This window comes from Aotus nancymaae, unplaced genomic scaffold, assembly GCF_030222135.1.
Source record: "Aotus nancymaae isolate 86718 unplaced genomic scaffold, 86718_ANA_hifiasm-v0.15.2.pri h1tg000019l, whole genome shotgun sequence".
NCBI lineage: Eukaryota > Metazoa > Chordata > Mammalia > Primates > Aotidae > Aotus > Aotus nancymaae.
Window position 1 is genome coordinate 42,345,255 of NW_026988431.1, and position 23,483 is coordinate 42,368,737.

Below are 23,483 nucleotides of genomic sequence, written 5' to 3' on the forward strand. Positions count from 1 at the left end.
GAATGAAAACTGTAGCTCATCCACAGAGGCACTCTGCTTTGACTAAGTAGGACCTGTCAACGGCCAATACTCCATGGATCAGGGAAGGCATTTCGTGTGGTTTAGAATCACTATTCTGGCAGTAATACAATACCAGAGACCATCAAGAGGAAGGATGTGCCTTTGATTCCGTCATTCCCATTTGAAATTAGAGGGGATATTTTTGTGTGCTTGGGCCTTATCTCTTAATGCTCACTGAGAAAATTGATGCTTTGTTTAATTGTTGTGAACACTTTTCCTTGTGAGTTCTTCTCTTGAACACCATGCTACTGTCTGATTGTCCATTGGCATGTATACATCAGACCAATATTCTGGAACACCGCATACTAAAATGAAAACTTTTTGAGTCCATGTTACCACTCTGGCAGCTGTCAAAATAATTCCTGCTGACATCATGTTTAACAGACTTGCCTCCGAGTCAGATCAATGTTGGGAGCATCATGCAGTGCTGCAAAATTAGGTCATTAATTGTGAAGCAAGCACAACCCTTCTTGCATTTGGAGATCAAAAGTCTGACATAAAAGACAACTGAACAATCAAAAACTCTGGAATTGTCTTTAAATCTCAAATAAGGTGTCAATTTAGCCATTTAATTCTCAGAGTTCTCTGGAAGGATTTTTATTACATATAAGTATGATAATATAACACCTAGTTTTCCAAAGGAACTAATGAAACATTCCAACATTAAAATACTTCACTCTTAAAGGGCAAAAATCCATGTCCTAACATCCATTGCACTGATTATTCTGAGTACTCAAATGCCAACTTTTTCAAATGACTCCAGGAGAATTTATCGTCAACCTGTTTCTCTCTAATATCAACCATGGTGATTATAGGTTTGCTTATAAAATTACTTCATGGTAATACAGGGGAAGAAACTAGAGTCTCAGTGATTTAGAACTGGAAATAGAAAAAAAAAAATCTGGTAGTTAGAACTGGATTGCCAAATGACAGCATCATTGGTGTTATCTGTATGCCTGGGGGTTGCCCTTCCAAACTAATTTTAAAATAAATTGAAATTGAACTGGAGCCATGCAAAGTAGAACAAAGACCTTTTTGAAGATTCATATCAGGTAAATAGTAAACAGGTTGTCAGAAAATATCGACATTTGAATTGACTTTATGCTTTTATTTCCTACCCAATATGGCATTTCATATTATTAACATTTATTTATTAAAACCCTGCCCTTTCCTCAAAAGGTTTTTAAGGAGATTTAGCGTTCTGTTACAGCATTTTAAGAATAAAAATAGTTTCCCCTTACCTTATAAACTGGAATAAAATGAGTATTTCTCATATTTGAAATAGTAGAAATGTACCTCTTTTTATAAGTTTGTTTCTAAGAAAGATATTAATATAAAAATATAACATATAATTTATTTAATAATTCAAAATACCTGGGAATTTTTTTCTAAAATTTATTACCTAATACATGAATCAAGGATTAGAATCTTAAGATGGCCTATGAGAATTAACAAAGATAAATGTAGGAATAAAAACAGGTTGATTTATTTGGCAGCATTCCAATTTACCTCCCCACTCTTCTGTCCTGATTAATTGCCCTCAGTGAGGAGCTGGAGCCTAGTTATGCTGTTTTCTTAATTCCTGTTGATGGAGTGTTGATATAAGGATAGAAAGAGAACCAACTGCCTTTTAAGTAGTCCATTCTTCATGTACTAATCAATCATAACGTGTCCATTTTAATTATCTCCCAAATTCCAAATAGAGAGATACTTGCAGTTTCCAAATATTTGCATGATTAAATATGTTTTCCCTATTTCAATAAGGAACCTCAAATTGATGACTCAGGTGGTAAGATTTATGGAATGAAGCAGTTGTGTTTATCTCCCAGCTTTCAAAAATACTGGTCTGCAATTCAGTAACAAACAACATTCCCAGCAGAGATACGTAGACTATACCCATCAATGATGATCATGTTTGCAAAAAAAACAAAAGCTAACTCTTTTCTGAAATAACTCCCCATTTAGGAGCTTGCCTCTTCTATTATATAAAATCCTATTGCCTTTTAAACATCAGAATTGAAAGAACAAGGTTCTATTTTCATAGTAAATGGTCTAGGAATTGATGATAGAATATGATGATGATAAAGAAGAAGGTGGAGGAGAAAGAGAAAGGGAAGGAGGAGGAAATAATAATAATAATATGAGAGGAAAATAATTTTTCCTTTTTCAATTGAGATGGATCTCAGTAACAAAAGATAGACTAACAAGAGAAAACAAAGCAGAGGTTTACTGACATGTATACTTCATATACACATGAGGGCTACCCAAAGTTAAATGAGTAAATCTCAAGAATATACATCTAAGAGGGCAGACTAGATACCATCATCCACTTAAACAGAGAAAGTTGTACTATGCAGGTTTCAATAAATGCATCTCTATTAATAACACTTTCTAGTGATTTAGAGTCATCGTTCTCTTCCTGGTACAAAGAGGAGATAATCATAGAAAAGGAAACTTTTTAACAGATGTAATTTTTTTTACAAATGGATAACTTCTCTATTTTTAAAGCTTCTCCTATGTCTCTTGTTTCCCATAATAATCAACTCAAAATAATTTTTATGCTAAAGAGGCATATTTTTAGGTGGCATATTCTGTTCTTCTAAAGTCATATTTTGGAGTAGCATTTTCTGAACTTCATCAATGATAATAATTCAGGATTTCTTTCTTCAGTTTTAGATTCAGGGTGTACATGTGCAGATTTGTTACACAGGTGTAGTGCATGATGCCGAGGTTTGGGCTTCTGATGATCTTGTCACTCAAGTAGTGAACACAGTACCCAACAGGCAGCTTTTCAACCTTTGTCCCCCTCCACCTTTCCCTTTTTGGAGACCCCAGAGTTTACTGTTCTCATGTTTGTGCCCTTGTGTGCCCAATGTTTAGTTACCACTTATAAGTGAGAACATGCAGTATTTGGTTTTCTATTTATGCATTAATTGACTTAGAATAATGACCTCCAGTTGCATCCAAGTTTGTTGCAAAGAACACGATTTCATTCTTTTTTATGGCTGTGTAATATTGCATGGTGTATATATACCACATTTTATTTATCCAGTCCACCACTGATGGACACCTGGGTTGAGTTCATGACTTTACTATTCTGAATAGTGCTGCAGTGCACATACAAATGCAGGCGTCTTTCATCAGAATGATTTATTTTCCTTTGGGTATAGCCCCAGTAATGGGATTGCTGGGTCAAATGGTAGTTCTATTTTTAGTTCTTTGATAAATCTCCAAACTGCTTTCCATAAGGCCTAAACTAGTTCACCTTCCCACCAACAGTGTATAAGCATTCCTTTTTCTCTACAAATCACCAACATCTATTTTTTTTGCTCTAATTATTTTATTCAGCTCATATCAACCTTATATTGCCAAAAACAGCATATCCTTCATCTGAATTTTAAAATCCCACTTTCTTTTTTTTCTAATTTAATTTTTTATTATACTTTAAGTTCTGGGGTACATGTGAAGATCGTGCAGGTTTGTTACATAGATATACATGTGTCATGGTGGTGGCTTGCTGCATTCATCACCTCGATATCTATATTAGGTGTTTTTCCTAAAGCTATCCCTCCCCAATTCCCCCCTTTGCTATTCCTCTCCTAGCCCCCCAACCCCTAAGCCGCGGTGTGATGTTCCCCTCCCTGTGTCCATGTGTTCTCATTGTTCAACAACCACTTATGAGTGAGAACATGCAGTGTTTGGTTTTCTGTTCTTGTGTCAGTTTGCTGAGAATGATGGTTTCCAGTTTCATCCATGTCCCTGCAAAGGACATGAACTCATCCTTTTTTATGGCTGCATAATATTCCGTGGAGTATATGTGCCACATCTTCTTTATCCAATCTATCATTGATGGGCATTTGGGTTGATTCCAAGTCTTTGCTATTGTGAACAGTGCTGCAATAAACATACGTGTGCATGTGTCTTTTAATATAATGATTTATAATCCTTTGGGCATATACCCAATAATGGGATTGCTGGGTCAATTGATATTTCTATTTCTAGATGTTTGAGGAATCACCACACTGTCTTCCACAATGGTTGAATTAATTTTCACTCCCACCAACAGTGTAAAAGCGTTCCTATTTCTCCACATCCTCTCCAGCATCTGTTGTCTCCCGGTTTTTTAATGATCGCCATTTTAACCGGTGTGAGGTGGTATCTCATTGTGGTTTTGATTTGCATTTCTCTAATGACCAGTGATGATGAGATTTTTTTCATATGTTTGTTGGCTGCATAAATGTTTTCTTTTGAGAAGTGTCTGTTCATATCCTTTGCCCACTTTTTGATGGGATTGTTTGTTTTTTTCTTGTAAATTTGTTTAAGTTCTCTGTAGATTCTGGATAGTAGCCCTTTATCAGATGGATAGATTGCAAAAATTTTTTCCCATTCTGTTGATTGCCAGTTCACTCTATTAATAGTTTCTTTTGCTATGTAGAAGCTCTTAAATTTAATTAGGTCTCATTTGTCTATTTTGGCTTTTGTTGCCATTGCTTTTAGTGTTTTAGTCATGAAGTCCTTGCCCATGCCTATGTCCTGAATGGTATTGCCTAGATTTTCTTCTAGAGTTTTTATGGTATTATGCCTCACGTTTAAATCTTTAATCCATCTAGAGTTAATTTTTGTATAAGGTGTAAGTAAGGGATCCAGTTTCAGCTTTCTGCATATGGCTAGCCAGTTTTCCCAACACCATTTGTTAAATAGGGAATCCTTCCCCCGTTGCTTACTTTTGTCAGGTTTGTCAAAGATCAGATGATTGTAGTTGTGTAGTGTTCTTTCTGAGGCCTCTGTTCTGTTTCATTAATCTATATCTCTGTTTTGGTACCAGTACCATGCTGTTTTGATTACTGCAGCCTTGTAATATAGTTTGAAGTCAGGTAGCATGATGCCTCAAGCTTAGTTTTTTTTACCTAGGATTGTCTTGGCTATGTGGGCTCTTTTTTGGTTCCATATGAAGTTTAAGGTGTTTTTTTTTTTTTTTTTTTTTTTTTTTTCCCAATTCTGTGAAGAAAGTCATTGGTAGCTTGATGGGACAGCATTGAGTGTATAAATTACTTTGCGCAGTATGGCCATTTTCACAATATTGACTCTTCCTAACCATGAGCATGGGATGTTTTTCCATCTGTTTGTGTCCTCTCTTATTTTCTTCAGCAGTGGTTTGTAGTTTTCCTTGAATAGGTCCTTCACATCCCTTGCTACATGTATTCTGAGGTATTTTATTCTCTTTGTAGCAATTGTGAATGGGAGTTCACCCAGATTTGGCTCTCTGTCTATTATTGGTGTATAGGAATGCTCGCGATTTTTGCACATTGATTTTTGTATCCTGAGACTTTGCTGAAGTTGCTTATCAGCTTAAAGAGATTTTGGGCTGAGACAATGGGGTTTTCTAAATATACAATCCTGTCATCTGCAAACAGGGACAATTTGACGTCCTCTCTTCCTATTCAAATACCCTTTATTTCTTTCTCTTGCCTGATGGCCCTAGCCAGAACTTCCAATGCTATATCGAATAGGAGTAGTGAGAGACGGCATCCTTTTCTTGTGCCAGTTTTTAAAGGGAATGCTTCCAGTTTTTGCCTAGTCGGTATATTGACTGTGGGTTTGTCATAAATAGCTCTTACTATTTTGAGATATGATCCACTGATGCCTAGTTTATTGAGAGTTTTTAGCATAAAGCGCTATTGAATTTTGTCAAAGGCCTTTTCTACATCTACTGAGATAATCATGTGGTTTTTGTCTTTGGTTCTGTTTATGTGATGGATTACATTTATAGATTTGCAGATGTTGAACCAGCCTTGCATCCCTGGGATGAAGCTGACTTGATCGTGATGGATAAGCTTTTTGATGTACTGTTGGATTCAGTTTGCCAGTATTTTATTGAAGATTTTTGCATCAATATTCATCATGGATATTGGCCTGAAATTTTCTTTTTTAGTTGCATCTCTGCCAGGTTTTGGTATCAGGTTGACATTGGTCTCATAAAATGAGTTAGGGAGGGTTCCCTCTTTTTGTATTGTTTGGAATAGTTTCAGACAGAATGGCACCAGCTCCTCTTTGTACCTCTGATAGAATTCAGCTGTGAACCCATCTGGTCCTGGACTTTTTTTGGTTGGTAGGCTATTAATTGATGCCATAACTTCAGACCTTGTTATTGGTCTATTCAGGAATTCAACTTCTTCCTGTTTTAGTCTTGGGAGGGTGTAAGTGTCCAGGAATTTATCCATTTAATCTAGATTTACTGGTTGATCTGCATAGAGGTGTTTGTAGTAATCTCTGATGGTAGTTTATTGAGATTGGTGGTGATATCCTCTTTATTATTTTTATTGCATCTATTTGAATCTTCTCTCTTTTCTTTTTTATTAGTCTGGCTAGAAGTCTATCTATTTTGTTGATCTTTTCAAAAAAAAAAAACAGCTCCTGGATTTATTGATTTTTTGAAGGGTTTTTTGTGTCTCTATCTCCTTCAGTTCTGCTCTGATCTTAGTTATTTCTTGCCTTCTGCTAGCTTTTTAATTTGCTTGATCTTGCTTCTCTAGTTCTTTTAACTGTGACATTAGGGTGTCAATTTTAGATCTAATGTCTATTATTTTTTGACTTTTTAACAATAGCCATTCTGACTTGTGTGAAATGGTACCTCATTGTTTTTAATTTGCAAATGATTCAGGATTTCTGAAGGAATAATTTTCAGATAAAAATGCTCCTAGTTGTTAAAAATATTAGAGAAATTAAATTGAACAGAGTTTAATTGAGCAAAAAACAATTCGTAAATTGGGTAGTCTCCTGAGCCCGGAGTAGGCTCAGAGACTCCAGCACAGCCACATGGTAAATTTACGAACAGAAAAAGGAAAGTGGCACACAGAAAACAGAGGTGAACTATAGAAACAGCTAGACTGGTTACAGCTCAGCATTCACCTTATTTGAACATGGTTTGAACAGTTAGCCCCCTTGGATTGGCCAAAACTCAGTTATTGGCACAAGTGTAGGTTATGGTCTGTATATATCTCTATTTAGTTTGTAGCTCACTATGTACAGAGAAACCTATAGGCCAAATTTAAAATATGTAGCTTTAGGCTAAATTTGATTTAGCATACTCAGTATCTAACAGACACAAATACATGTACAAAGTACTTGAACTTCTCCAAGTAATTGGAACTGTTTCCTCTGACTTAACAGGAAGTACTCATTCTCTGATTTATCTCTCTTCCCTGGTATCATCTGGCCATTTTAACAGAGAGAAAGACAGCCTTCTGTTTACTCCTTACTCATCAGTCCTAGGTAGCACTCAGGTTGAGAGAATGGTTTTTCCAGAATCATCATTTGGCCCAGTTGTTAAACTCACACTCTAAAACAAAGAAAAAAAGAGTCAAGAGAACTACTCCTTTAGTTTTTGTGCCTGTTTGTCTGTCTGACACTGCAAGTTTAAAGAACACAGTTAAGCCCTTTCCATCTCTGAATACCCCATAGCACTTAACTCAAGAACCTTAACATTGAAATCACAATAAATTCTTCGGTTTTGAACAAGACAGACCACAAATCCATAGGGCCAGATCTTTAAGTTCATCTAATTGTAGATATAAACTCTGTCTAAAGCTTCCCAAAATGTATTATCAAAATAACTGGTCTGAATTGACGCTTTTGAAGAAAATATTCCGCAGCCAAATGCACTGGAATCATAGGAGTGGTTCTAAGTCTTCTAATTTCAGCTGGACTTGGTTATCCCAACCCTTTACTGTGAGATATGCTTGGGAAATGGCTGTATGGCAGAGTCCCTTTTTGATGATTCGTAATGCGTGTTAAAGACTCCAAGAAACCTTACACTAAAGGAGTTTGTTTGTTTTAGTTTAAAGCAAACATATTTGACCTCAGAACCCTTTTCTACTTAATATTATGGAATGCTTGGGGAAATCCTCTTCCAGGCATTGCCTCATAGGAGGCAGAGACACTTCCTACCATCAAAGTTAAAGTCAGACTCTCACTTTCCCAGCCTCCTAGTAGCAAGGGCACTGACCTATGACTTCCACTTTGACTTGGAAGCTGGTGACAAACAGAAGTGAGGATTCCTCAAGATCTCCTCTGGAAAGGGTGGCAACAGTAGCAGCAGTAGTAGCTGCATTAAGTATTTTGCATGGAGTTTATGCCAGAGTTCTAGGAATGATCTCCTTACCCTGGCCTGGCAAACCGGCACATCCCATCATTCTGACCACAAGAATTGGTTCAAGATAAAGAGGCGCATGTCTCAAGTTGGTCCACTGAGATTCAATCTAAAGATTTGGTTTAGAATTTAAAGTAAAAAGAAATTATCTTTTCAATGGTGTTACCAACCCACTAGGATGCAAAACTGTACCTATTAGTGGCCATCCTGTTACTACATGGCACAATTGACCAAAAAGAGAGACCTAGGCTTAACAAATATTGTAACTGTCCAATGGGTTCATTTTACTCACTACCCAGATAGAGTCAATTTATCAAGACAGATGAATTGCAATAGAGAAGGAGTTTAATCCACTCAGAGCTGACGGAATGGGAGACGAGAGTTTTACTATTACTCAAATCGATCTCCTGAAAATTTGGAGACTGGGTTTCTTTTAAGGATAATTTGTTGGGTAGGGGGTTAGGAAGTGGGGAGCACTGAGTGGTCGGGTCAGAGATGAAATCATAGGGCATCAAAACTATTTTCTTATGCTGAGTCAGTTCCCAGATGGGGACCACAAGATCAGAAGAGCCAGTTTATTGATCTGGGTGGCACTAGCTAATTCATTGAGTACAGGGTCTGAAAAATATCTTAAGCAACAATCTCAGGTTTTACAATAGTCATATTATCCCTAGTAGCAATTGAGGAGGTTTAGAGTCTTGTGGCCTCTAGCTATATAGCTCCTAAGCCATAATTTCTAATCTTGTGACTAATTTGTTAGTCCTACAAAGGCAGTCTGGTCCCCAGGCAAGAAGGGAGTTTATTTTAGGAAAGGGATATTATCATCTTTGTTTCAAAGTTCAACTATAAACTAAGTTCCTCACAAAGTTAGTTCAGCCTACACCCAGGAACCAGGAATAAACAAGAACAGCTTGGAGGTTACATGCAAAATAGAGCTGGTTAAGTCAGATTTTTTCACTGTCATAATTTTCTTGCTGTTATACATATATACTGCAAAGAAGTTCCATTATGATCAACTAAACCTGTGATGTCAGCACGATTGCTAAACTTTTTAGTTATATAAATAACAAGTTCTCTCATTTAGCTAGTTTACTTTTAGTTTTGGTTGCAAACAAGAGCAAACTTAGGGAAGTGAAGTGAAGAAAGAACCCAAATTGGGGTGATGGATTGCAAAAGCTGAAGCTAGAAAGACATTAACAGGAGACAAATCCAAAAGGCAAGGTCAGTGGGGAGGAAAATGTATGAAACAGAACAGTGGGCAATGAGGTTAGAATCTGGAAGAATCAGCAACAGAATAAAATGTGGTGTACAAAGCAGATTATGTTAGCATAATTTATAACAAATCCATGAATAATGAACAAATGTGATGTATCATTTTTGTGGTACCCAAAGCATAGCGTAAAAAGGACATCCCATGTGTCTACGACCATATCACTCAGCCAGCTGATCTCAGGAAAAAAAATTCTATGTGTACAATCACTAGATCATTAATTCTAAAAATAGAGAAGATTCTAAGAAGCTCAAAGGAAACTGTCAATTCTAAGAATATATACATGGGTTAGGGTAAACCTATTTTTTGACTTCAGATAAGTTTATAATTTTGATTTGATGTAAATTTTCATGACCAAAAGGGAATTCTGGAAGGTATGTTTGCTATTAACGCAAGGGAAGAATGAAATTTGATTGACCTTCCTAGGAAAGCGATATTTGTCTTAATATTACTCTCCCTGTAATGCCATTATTAACAATGCCAAAATAATTTGGCTTTCTTATGAAAATGTCAGATTGTCATTATTTCTATATCCTTCCACTCAACAAAGTACCTTGCACTTGTTAGAAAAACAAATTAAAATGAATAGGACAGTTTGATACCTCAAGGAGCTTGTAATCTCAGGGAAAGGAGAAAGATTCACAAATATTTGACCAGAATACAAAAATAAAGAAACAATATGAAGAAATAAAAACAAAGCACTATGAGACTGTGCAGAGAAGGAAATAACACCCACACACACACAAAAAAGCAGGCTTGTCAAAGTCAATGAACTACCTGAATTTTCAACTTTTTAATCAGTTGTATTGATAAAGTATCAATATATAGACCATTTTTATCCTTTATATCCAGAAGGTTATGTAATTGGGCTTTAATCTGCTTAATAAAAATATTTTCATCAAAGCATTCAGAACGTCAACAAAACAGCTGTGGTATTCGTTAGCTGAACAACAATTATTTTATGTAATCTACATCAGAGACAACTGAAGATAAAAAAACTACCATCCTCATATATAACTAATTTGGGCTGTGCACTGACAAGAACCTACTTTAAATTTCCACACCCACTTACAACTCTAGTACTGTAGCAGGCAACATTAGTGTCTATTGAAAACACAACTAGGACAGGACAATCTGAAGATACATTTAGTAGTGTATTAACCATACAGAAAAAGATAGTATGCAGTTTAAAAACATATCTTAGACAGCCTTACCTTTCAATTTTTTCTTTAAAAGGAGTGAGAGTTTACAGGGGATTTAAATGCTTTATAGACAAGGGAGACAACTTGTACTAGAGCCAATTTATTTATCATTATCTTTTCATCTTCCCTTTTTCATCTTTCTCCTCCTCATCCTTTTCATCTTCCTGGTCTTCCTCTTTCTTCTATTTCTTGTTGTTGTTGTTGTTTTCAGCCTTAATGACTGCCTTTTTTGCTGCATCAGGCTTTCCTCAGCTCAGTGGGCAACAATATCCTTTTCATATTATTCTTTCAGTTTCACAGCCTTCTTTTTGTAAGGCTGCTTGTCATCTGCAGCAGTGTTATTTCCTATCTCTCCCCATTTCTTTACACCAGTGGATAGGCTGAAATGTTCTCCTTTGATTTGGGGGCAATACTCAGAACAGAACAGGAAAAAGGCTGAAAGTGGCCTCTTGGGTGCATTATGATCCTTGAACTTCTTTTTCCCCTTTTAGGAAGGAGACAGGTTTTCATTTCCTTTTCACAACAGGCTTTGTCTGTCATTGCCATGTGTTCAAATTTTCTTATCTCTTTAGCAGAGAGGGTCTTCCACTTCTCTGTGTGCTTCTTAGAAAACTCTGAGAAACTAACTGAAGCATTTGGGTGCTCTGGCAAATTTGCACAAATAATGTGTATGATGACATTTCGTCTCTTGGCTTCTTAGGATTCCTTTGCTTATGATTGGTTATTTTTCCTCAGTGAGGCACAGTCATCTAGTGCCTGTCCAGCTCTCACTTGTTCTAGCACTTTCTCTATGGATCTCAATGTACAGCAATGGCTCTTTAACTTAAAAAAAAAAACTGTTTATCATGAGAAACAAGGAAACAAACCAAAACCTGAGGGACACCCTCCACAAAACTGACTAGTACGCTATAGAAATGTCAATATTATGAAAGATAAAGGCTGAGTCCTGGTCCAGATTAAAGAACACTAAAGAGGCATCCTAGATTGGATCCTAAGTCATACACACGCATGAAATGTGCTAAACACCATGTTAGCCCTGGGAGGCATTAAGTCAGCCCCAACTCACTGGCCAGGATGGTATAGATGGTAGAAATATCCTAGACTTCCTCCTCGCTGGCCATGGTAGAGTTTGCACAATAGTTAATATTGTTAACAATAGTTAACAGATAATAATCTGTTGTACCGAGATTATTGCCTCCGGTGAAGCGGAACAGTCAATACTGAAACTTAAAGAGAAAGCTGCCTGGCTTTCTAAGGCAGACATTGATGGTTTAGACTATTTGTTCCACTGGTTGGGTCCAGCACCCTGGGGAGACAAGGCTGAGGTGAGTGTTGCAGACTGGCCTCATGATGCTGCTTCAAGTCCTATTAATATTCATTTTAATTAAATGCCACATTAGACAAATCGAATGGATTTAGTTTCAGGTCATGTCAGTTGGATTAATCAGAATGACCAACAGAGTAGCATATTTGTGGGAAAATTCAGTCAAGAAGGTGTAGAAAGTGGTAGATGTGGTTGAGAGACAAATCTCCATGGGTCTCTCTGTCTTTTCATATGTTGGGACAGCTTCTATTCTAGACTATCTTTTCAAGGATATTTGTGGGGCAAACAGCTTGTAAAACAGGGATAGTGTCTTCAAAGCAATGGAATTATTCTGTTTGCTATCCAAGATAATAAAGCCAATGTCTCCTCTAAGGCAAAGCTTGGGAAGATTTACTATCAGTCCCCTCAAGATTTGGAATTCCTTAAGCTCAGTGTATGCCAATTGTGATACAAACTGGTATACATAGCAGTTACCTGGGCCCACCTGCACATCATCTCTGTGGGACCAGGAAGTAAAAGAACTGAAACAAACACGAAGCTCATGCTCCTTGCTGTGCCAAGAATAATAAAATCCTTTATTTTTCTGATCTAGGAGTTTCATGTCTTCTGACAACATCTATGAAACTGTGTCAGGATAACTTGCTATCCTGCAGGTAGAATAAAATCTCATTTTATTGACAAAAACCCATATTAATGGAGAGAAATACCATATTTCTCAATTGAATGATATCAGTTCTCCTCAAATTGATCTACTGATTCAATGCAATCCCAATCAATATCCTAGCAACATTTTCATGAAAACTGACAAAGTAATACTAAAATATATAGAGAAATGTATTAGAATAGCCAAAACAATCCTGGTAAAGAACAAAGATGGAGGATTTATGCATGCTCTGATCTTAAGACTTACTATAAAGTATAGTTATCAAGATATTGTGGTAGTTTTATAAAATCAGACAAATAGATCAATGGATCATAAATAAAAAGTCAAGAAATTACTCGACAAATATATGGCCAGGTGAATTTTGACAGAGAAACCAGTACAATTCAATGAGGAGAGACAAGGCTTTTCAACAAATAACAGTGGATCTACTGAATATCCATATTTTAAAAATTAATGACTCATATCTTACATGAAAGACTCATATCTTACATAAAGACCCAAAACTACAAATCTCCTATAAGAAAACATAGATGAATGTGTTTGAGACCTTGAGATAGGCAGATTCCTTTGAAAAAAATGTAAAGGCACTAATTATAAAAGAAAAATGTGGGTAAACAAACTTTATCAAAATTGCAAATGTCTGTTCATCAAAAGATAACATTGAAAAAAATAAAAATGCAAGCCACATACTGGGAAAAAATATTTGCAACATGTACTTCTAACACAGGACTTGTATCTATACTATATAAAGAACTGCTACAATGCAAGAATTAAAAAACGACCAATTTCTTTAAAAAGGTAAAAGACTTCAATAGATGCTTCACAAAAGAAGATTTACAAGTGGTCAATAAACACATGAAAAGATGTTCACCACTACTAATCATCAGAGAAACGCAAGTTAAAATTAGAATTAGATACTACTTTATGCTCATTAGAAATACCAAATTTAAATACTAAAAATAACAAAATGCTGGAGACAGCACAAAGACACTAGATACTGATGGAAGCTTAAAATGGTACAAACCATGAGGGAAAAAATGTTTAGCAGAATCTTATTGTGTTAAACCTGGATTTACACTGTTACTTAGCAATTCCATTCACGTTTACCCCCTTAAATGAAAAATATGCCAACAAAAGAACTTGTACAAAAATATTTATACAACTTTATTAACACAAAGTTAGAAACATTATAAATATCTACCAATAGGAAAATGGCTAAACAAATTGTGATGTACTCATACAATGGAATATTGCTTGCTAATAAAAAGGAACAAGCCAATAATACCAACAAGGCCGAGCATGGTGGCTCATGCCTGTATTCCCAGCACTCTGGGAGGCCAAGGCAGGCAGATCACTTGAGGCCAGGAGTTCGAGGTTGGCCTGGAAAACACAGTGAAACCACATCTCTACTAAAAATAGAAAAATTAGCCAAGCGTGGTGGTGCATTCCAGTAATCCCAGCTACTTGGGAGACTGAGTCACAAGAATCGCTTGAACCCAGGAGGTGGAGGTTGCAGTGAACTGAGATCACACATCACTACACTCCCACCTGGAAAACAGAGTGAGACTCTGTCTCAAAAAATAATATTAATACTAATAATGATAATACAAACAAAAATACTAAAAAATCTCAAAAACATTATCTTGGATAAAAGAAGCCAGACACAACTGAATACATATTGTATAATCTCACTTACCTGAAGTTTAATACAGGCAAAATTAATGTATAAAGCTAGGAATCAAAGTAACATTTGCCTGAGAGGAGTATAGAAATAGACTGGAAAAGTGCTCAAGGGAACTTGTTAAGGTGATGGAATGTTCTATATCTTGTTTGGGATGTGTCTTACATGGGTTTATATATTTGTCAAAACTCATGAAACTTTACACTAAAATCTGTAGAATTTATTGTATGTAATTCTCAATTCAAAATGGAGAAAAAAATAAAAAACAGATTTTATTTAAATCTAATTTACTCTCAGCCTCTTCAAGCGCCGATATCCAAATTAAATAAATTGAATTTGAGAGTATTTACTCTATTTCCACAGGTGTTGGGAGAGATACCCTCTCAGACTTTACACAGCTACCAAGGCAACAATGCCAGGAAAACTATTAATCAAGGTATGATAGCACCTGTTTGCAATCAGGAGAAGAAAGCAAAGAACACTCTGGATTATAAAAGCAGATGAGACCTACCTACTATACCTAGTCAGACACAATGTTGGCTCTCTTGGTTCTGGCGACTGTAGCCCTGGCATCTGCTCATAATGGTGGTGAGCACTTCGAAGGGTAAGTAAGCCATCCTTAAGGAGCAAGTCCTTCTTCCTTGCTAGCCCCAAAATTTGGACACACCACTCAATTTAAATTTTCTGTGCTTCTACTATCTCACCATTCAGCGAGAAGGTGTTCCGTGTCAATGTGGCAGATGAAAATCAAATTAACATAATCCGCAAGTTGGCCAGCACCACCCAGGTAAGTAACAATTTAGATTTAGTTCACATACAATTTAAAATCTTAGATTGCACTGTGATTCCAAGAATGGAAAAAAATAACATGAAATGTTAACTATAGCACTTTTGGTAGCAAGAAATAAAACCTTGGAAAACATTTAGTGCCATAATATCTTCTTTTTCTGCCTAAATTAGATTGCCATAAGCCCTGTAGTATTATAAATCCGTGGTAACTTTTAAAAGAGCTGACAGTGTGACAACTAGATGAGTTGGAACTGTCACGAAGGTCATAGAACATCTAATGTGCAGTCACTTTCCTTCTAAGGCAAAAGAGAAAAATGATCAACTTGGATATTACTGAAAAACTGGGCTTTTGTCCAACTTCAAATTCATTTCCACATCCCATGTATCATCTGTCCTCTTTGATTTTCTTTCATTCCAAATCAAACAGCTTGTGTTTTCATGACCTTGATTCAGGTCCCCTTAACAATATGACGTGAGGGGGAAAAAGAAGGTAAAAAGCCATGAGTGATTTTCATACTTTTCTTTTGCTTTCAAAAAACTGACATCTCTGTGCTACTCCTTTTTTTAATCCACTCTATATGAGGTGAGAACTGATATTTTAAACTGTATATACAATGTGTCAGGAAGCTATTGCTGACCACAACTACAGTAGTTCCACGTGGGCCAATGCTGTTTCTTCATAAATTTATAAACTAAAATAATCTGCTAGCTTACACACACACACATACACACACACACACACACACACACACATGTATAGTCATTTTGTAGCTTTAAGGCATATAGGAAGAAAGAAGGTGGAGAGTGTCATAATCACAGACTCAGAAGTTAAAAATTGAAAGAAATATAAACTATCTATTCCAGCGTCCCACTCAAATCTGGAATTTCCTTCCGGGAAATATCATCCCTGGTTGCTACCCCTGATAAAACCTTGAGTACTTTGAGGAATAGTTTGTATACGACTGTTGGAATAGCCAACTTGCCTTGCAAATGATTCCAACTGTTTTCTTCCTTATTCTGAGCTGAAGGCTTCTTTCTCTAACTTGGACCCATTGGGCTTAAGTATTGTGTTACCTCTAAGATTTATCTTTTTCAGGCTTTCCATAATTTTTCTTAGCACCGATTTACAGACTCTTGATCATTCTGCTCACATCTAGATACAGCTCAGTCTTCTGTCTATATTTCTTTTTTTAAATGTAGCTACCAGAATTGACAATGGGCCTCCAGGTGTGCTCTGATTAATACATACTACAGGGCCATTACTTGCCTCCATTTGTAAAGCAGACATTTATTAATGGTGCCCAAGATTCTTTTTAGCATCTTGAGCAGTCATAGAACACTATTAGATTATATTAAACCTGTGTTCAATCAAAACCATTAGGTAATTTTTTTCCTCACATGAATCACACTCAAACAGGGTATCCCTCCTTCTGTGCTTACCTAATTGACTTTTTTCACCTAAATGTAGGATTTTAGATTTGCACTTTTAAGATGTGTCTTGCCAGCCTGTTTTCAGCATGTTGAGATCTTTTAGAAAACTAATTCAGCCATCCAGGGAAATCATTCTTCCCCCAACTTTGTATCTCCAGCAAGTCTGATACGCATACCTTTTCGACTTTTATCCTTGTTACTGATAAAATATTAAGTAGGTCAGGAGTCACAGAATTACAGGCTTTCTTCATGTTTCACTCATTCAGTTCATATTTATCATGAATCTCCGACGTGCCAGACAACATAGTGTTAAGCACCGAAATGACTCATTAACCTATTCTCCTTGCATAAGTTTACTCAACTACCCAAGCTAGGGGGGTGTTACCTAGAGGTAACTCTGCCTGATGCTTTCTGGTTTATAAAGAAAGATATCAATGCAGACACTTCATCGAATAAATGCTTTACTAAGATCAAGATTCAACATTCTACCAGGTTAGTGGTCTCACCCAAAAATAAGCTGAAGTTAATTGGGCCTGACTTATTCTTGCTTTAAGCCATGCTGGCTCCCAGAGACCACAGCTTCCTTTTCTGAGCATTCACAATCCATCTGCTTCCAGTTTACTCTGCAGCTTTGCCAGAACCCATGCCAGGCCCCAGCAGCTCCTGCTTCTGGGCTTCACCTGTTTTCTTGTTTATAAAATCTAAAATTTGCCCCCTCTACTCCCCAGTGAGCCCTTCAAGCTCTGATTCTTCCAAGATTGCTGAGAAAGTTCTGCAATCACATCTGCAGTATTTTTTTAGTTATCTAAAATTCAGCATTTCATAGTGGTCAAGAGCAGAGAGTCTGGACTGACTGCCTGGGTTCAATTCCTAGCCCTACTACTTGTTAGCTGAACTAGGATACCTGAGTCTCAACTTCCTCACTTGTAAAATGAAGATAATAATACTATTTACCTTGTGAGATGTAAATAGTATTACTATAGATAAAACACTTCGAAAGACTGTTGTGAGATGTAAATGAATATAGGTAAAGCACTTCGAAATAACTTAAATAGTAAGAACTATATGGATTTGCTGTTATTACTATCATTAGGTCTGGGATTTTGAATATAATTTACATGGCTAGTATAATCAATCACCTATGTCCTCATCTACCTTGGGCTTCAATGTTCTCTTTCCAAAGAAAGTATTTCTGCTTAAATCATAACATGAAAAAATTTTTACTTAATCCTGGTGGTAATTTCATCTCTTGGTGTTAACAGAATAAACAAGCAATAGTGTAACTCCTTCTTGGAAAAGACAGAAGCCAAACAAGAGTTAAATAGAGCTTCTTTCTTCTGGCTGCAAACATCATGCTTTAGCTCCAAACAGTTGGACACATATTTCTGCTTTATTCTTTTATTTTCAACATGACTGAAATGAGATTTTCATTCTCCTTAGCAGTTATAGGAACAGCATATTCTGGGCTGTAGCCTTCCTGATAAGATCATTACAAGGGCATCCAGTATTCATCCTTGGCCATGTGTCCTTCCTCTCAGCTTTTGAACATGTCCTTTTAAATGCTGAATATATTGGACAGATTTGTGCCCACACTGTACTCCAGCAGCCTTTCTTTTCTCATCTATAATTGAATAGTAAGGATTTTATTTTATCTCCTCACAATCATGGTTGTGCTTGTTCCTTTATTGAAGGCATTCTCCATAAAACCCATTCACTTTTCTCTGGACTGTCTTAAAGTCTGTGTTTCTCAAATTTAAGGTGCATTTTTCTCTATGCCTAGAGTAACATGGTTACTGTCTTCCAATGTTTCTGTCATTCCTACCGTACCAATAAGTTCCTCCCCACTGTCTGGAATCGACCTTGCGTAGAAGTGGCTTCCTTTTCCAACAAGAAAGGAAAATTTCACCAAGATAAATGCAAAGTCTATCAGATGCTTGACTTATAGTCAAATGCAACGTGAAGAAACAAATTCATGCAAATTTCTGAAGAAACAAAGATCCCCAACACCAATATTTATTCTTTTCTAGGCCAATCTTATTCCCAGAAAAATTTAAGGTTGACATGCTACTTTATCTTGCTTTTGGGCTAGTTTTCTGATATATTTTAGGAAGGATTCTTTACATGTTAGGCAGCTGGCTGATTAAGTTGACATTTTTATAATGCTATCATTTAAAGAGCTCTCTTAATCATCCAATAATTGTTCTGTATGGTTCTTTGTCACATTCATAATTGCATAACTCCAGTTTTCCAACTTCATAATGTATAATTTAATTCCCTACGTCTACATTCTATATTTACTCCATGTTTATATTTCAGACATACATCTCATTCACAAGGTCTTGGTAATTTTGAAATTTATATTTATCTCCTTGTGTTATTACTTTGAGTTTACGGCCTCTATTCATATTTGGTGCATTGAGCTATGAGGCTATAGCATTGCTCCTGATTTCCAGCCATGTTTCTCCTGGGAAGTGCCAGAGACTAACTCCAGTATACTAGGTCTGTGTCACACATGCAGCACTCCAGAGTGTGTTGTATGTTGACAGATTTTCTAGTTAGTTTTCTCTATGTCAAACTAAAATTTTTAAGCAACTTCAGGTTAGGGCTGTAAGTTTTTGTCAAACATATTTATGAGATTTGTTTGCCCCCTTTTAAGGAATCCGTGATTCTCACACCGTAATCTTAAAAATAACACTTTCTCTACATATATATACGCTTCTCATATTTGGCAGAGCTAGGACCAATGGGTAAGAGCTTAGGAGGATGCAGATGGCAATTTTCAGTTTAATATGAGAAATAAAACCATTCATAAGCGATTAAGCTGTTCTGAAGTGGCACTAGATATACACAGGCTTCTGCTAGAACCACCACCAAGAATATCATGCAGGCATTTGATGCTTTGAGTGGAAAGCTAGAATCTTAATACAGACTCTTCTAAAGCTTAGAATCTTAATATAGACTAGAATCTTAATACAGACTCTTCTAAAGACCGTGAGACAAAGATTCAAGGGAAAGAAATTTATCTGGGAAGTGCAGGGAGCCCTGGTAAAGAAGTGGGGAGTGCTACATAAAAGTTAAGGCAGCCAACAAAGGAAACACTATTAAGCCAGCTACCACAGAGGACAGCTGGAGGCAAACCCACAGGGGAACTCTAGGAACGTGTACAAACAACACGCTTCAGAATTATCCCACCTGAGAGGTGAGGGAGTTTGTGTATTTCAACATTTGCTTTTCAGAGTTATTGGTTGAACCAGAAATAGTAATTTCCTTGGTACCTCCTGTCTACCTGAGTTGATCATTTGGCTCTTCCCAGTTCTAGGGGAAAGAGCCCTCAGGAACAGAGAGGCAGATATTACCAGGGGGACTGTACTAAGCACACTAAAAAGTCAGAGAGACACTGTCAGGTCAGCTACAGACACGTGGAGGACTTTATGTGCTTTGCCAATTCTCAACCTTGTCATCTATAATAAAGACATACCTCCCTCTCCCACCACACCATAAAATGACATGTGTTTATTGGGAACACAAATTCAGAGCTAAGTTTCAAAAATAGGCTTTCTCTTATAATGTGCTTATCTTCATTGGCCTTCTCTCCACAATGTTGGCTAACTAGAAGTTGTCCCCAGCCCCTTGCTTTCTCTGTCCTTATCTTGGCATGTCTTTGTACTTCCTCACTTCATTTAATCTCTCATCCTTGACTCACTAGGTAACCTTCTACAGCCAATCCTCATCCAAACATTGATTCTCTCTCCTTTCAATCCCTTTATGACAACCACACTCACGCCTTTTTCTTCTAGAATGCCAGTATCTATCTCTGCCTCCCATTGCTCTGACATTCCTTATGGGCCTGGCTCGTGACTTAGCACCCCTAGACTTCTACAATAGTTTAAAGCTTACCAGGACAGAATATAGGTTACTCAGTGCCCCACAAGTGTACCTGAAACTAAGATGTCTTAAAGTATTACTTAATCAGTTTCTATTGCACAACCTGTAGGTCTGCCCAAACTCCCTTCCAAGTTTCCAAGCAGTGGTCCTAAATACCACCATCAGTCGCATCTCTAGCCCAAAAGCAGTGCAGAAACATCCAAACAGAGATTGACTGAGACACAGGGACAAAGAAAGACTCAACGTCAGGCTGATCTCAGACTTCTAAGCTTCCACTCAGCACAAGGAAGAAAGAGAAAAACAGACACCTACAAGATGCAGTATGTCCTGGCTAATAATCTCCACTGAAAAGTGCTACTTAGAACCACACATTCAGAGATTTTAAAAAAACTGCTGTTTTGGGCTTCATATTCTCTAAAGTCTCCCCCATGAAGACAAAGGCCATGTTTGATTTGCCCACTAATGTATTCCTAGTCTCAGACACAGAGCCTAGCATGCTGTAAGTTCTCAACAATAGTTGATGAGTAAACTGAATAAATGAAAATATCAGTAAATGACTGGATCCCAAGAACAATTTGTTTCCAACCACAATGCCAATATACCCACTGTGAGAAGTTACCATTTTTCTTCCTGATGTATCCACCACAGGTCAGGGATGCTCTTGGTTCTAACATTACTCTGACTTGCACAGAATTGAGTTCCAAGATAAACTCATAAAATAAGTCAAGTAAAAAGTAAAACAGTAAGCTTAATCTCTCTCCACTAAATTTTGTAGTTCAAGTTAATTCATCATCATTCATCTGGCACATAGATCCATTACCATCTCCCAACTGCTATCCCAAGAAGCTAGTGCTCCAGAAAATCAATAAATAGAAAAGAACAGTTACAGACTACAACTAACTAGCATTATGGGAAATGATTATATGTTTTTCATGTTCATTGATAATCAATCAAGGTCATGTATGTATTTATAAAGACTTTTATCAACATCTGATTGCTTGGTTCCAACCCTTGTTCACTCAAAGGAAATATCTTCAAGAGATTTCATGGATTATTTGATTTTGAAAATAACTCAGTTGAGTAGAGCAATAATGTGCTTGCAGATGATCATTCACTCATTGAATTATAGGTATCCAATATAGTTTATCTTGCCCTTGATTCAGATTGACTTCTGGAAGCCAGATTCTGTCACACAAATTAAACCTCACAGTACAGTTGATTTCCATGTCAAAGCAGAAGATATTGTCACTGTGGAGAATGTTTTAAAGCAGAATGAACTACAGTACAAGTAAGTTTATATTTTATAAATATTAAGATTCTCTTCCATGCATGCTTTCATGTGAGCCTTTGAATAACTCTGGGAAGGTAGAAATGAGACCAACACCATGCCTTCCCCAGGGCCCCACAAATAGGTAATGGCAGAGTTGGCCCTGGATTCCAAGTCTTAAGACTTCAGTTCTGATGGATTTTGTGTTCAGTTATTGCTCTAATGAAAACGGTTTTGATTCTTTAACCCCAAGTCTTCTGCCAGAAATCTGACTTGCTCCATTTTACAAGCAATGTATAGAGTACAGGCCAAACCAATGGATACTCTATTATCAGCTAGACATAGTTTTAACCCCAAATCTTATCAGCTCTTCTTTCCAGGGGATCAGCCAGACCTATTGTGAGCTATGAGGGCTATTTATGCTTTTTTAGCATTAGGATAAATCTAGAGTCAGTCTGAATGGCCCTTCTGTCCTTTTTTCTCTGAAGTCCCACCACTATCTCTAATGGTAGGAGAAAGCACGGAGAGAAAGATGCAAAGAAAGGAAAGTGGTCCCCAAAGGACTAGAGCAGTCGGCTAAGTTGTTCCTGTCTCCCTCCCTGAATACCACTCTGGTCCATCTAGGTCTTTCACAACAAGAACATTTTCCTAAGTAAAGGCAGTTGTCCATTTGCTGATCAAACAAATCAATATCGAATGTCTCCATGTATCAAGTACCAATAAGGATAGATATGGCCTAACATCCTTTAGGGGAAAACAGACTTTAAATGTGGAATTGCAGTAGTATTTAATAGATGGTAAGAAGAGTAAAGAGCTGGAGTTCAGAAGAATAGACCAAGTCTAGGGGTCAGGGAAGGCTGTCCTAGGAAATGATGCTTCAGTTAAGAACTGAAAGATGAGTAGGAGTTAGTTAGCCAGACAAAGACAACAAAAAAACTGTACTTTAGGCAGAGAACAGAACTTCTAAGGCTTAGAAGTGGGAAAGACTGTGCTAACCCGGGGACATTTGCACAACAGGGAAGGAAGAAATAAGGTCTGTAGTACAAAGCAGAGGTCCTCCTCCAGGGAGTGGATTAGGGAGGAGCAAAGACAAAGTCCTGGGCTCCCGTCCTGAACATTCGAAAGTTTATCCCACAACCCCCCATCACAAGCTCAAGTATTCATCATGTTTTCGAAAAATGTAAGCTATACAATTTTAACAGAAATTTATCTTGTTTTTCATATCTTAAAAATGTGAAAGAATAGTATCTGTGCCAGTGAAGCTGTCAGAACTGTCACCTATAAAATCTGTACCTCCATCAGGAGAAGTGGTGTAGCATAGTGCAACAACTAAAGCTTTGGTAAAAAACAGACCAGATTCTAATCCTGGCTTTGCACATTGCTGTGTGATTGTGGGTAATTTGCTCAACCTGTCTGAGCTTCAGCTTTCTTATCCATAAAATGAAGATATAATGCCTCTCTCAAAGGGCTGCTGTGAAAATAAAACAAAACTATATAAAAATAAATTACAACTGATATTATATTGCTGAGACTGATGCTATGGTTTACTGTTATATAAAAGAGGGAGAGTATACATTTTTTAAGAGTCAACAGAAACTGCTATGTTTAACCCCATTATCATGCCTCACAAAGCATAACTATGTGCTTTCTGCCTGAGGGAAGTGTCAAAATGTGACCTTAAAAATTGACTGTCTTTTTAAAACAAAGATATAGCCTAGTAAGTCTCAAAATGTGATTAAGATTCATGTCTATAACATTTTG

At 36.9% G+C, this 23,483-nt stretch overlaps 1 protein-coding gene across 1 annotated transcript in view; it reads left to right on the forward strand.

Annotated features, from left to right (window-relative positions):
- CPB1 (carboxypeptidase B1) overlaps positions 1-23,483 on the forward strand; it is a 70,091-nt gene that overhangs the window by 24,184 nt on the left and 22,424 nt on the right. Inside the window, exons 2-4 of the mRNA XM_012437108.2 lie at positions 14,714-14,954; positions 15,062-15,137; positions 21,619-21,743. Of these exons, the coding sequence (XP_012292531.2) occupies positions 14,884-14,954; positions 15,062-15,137; positions 21,619-21,743 (272 nt within the window). The 5' untranslated portion in view covers positions 14,714-14,883. The remainder of the gene's footprint in view (positions 1-14,713; positions 14,955-15,061; positions 15,138-21,618; positions 21,744-23,483) is intronic.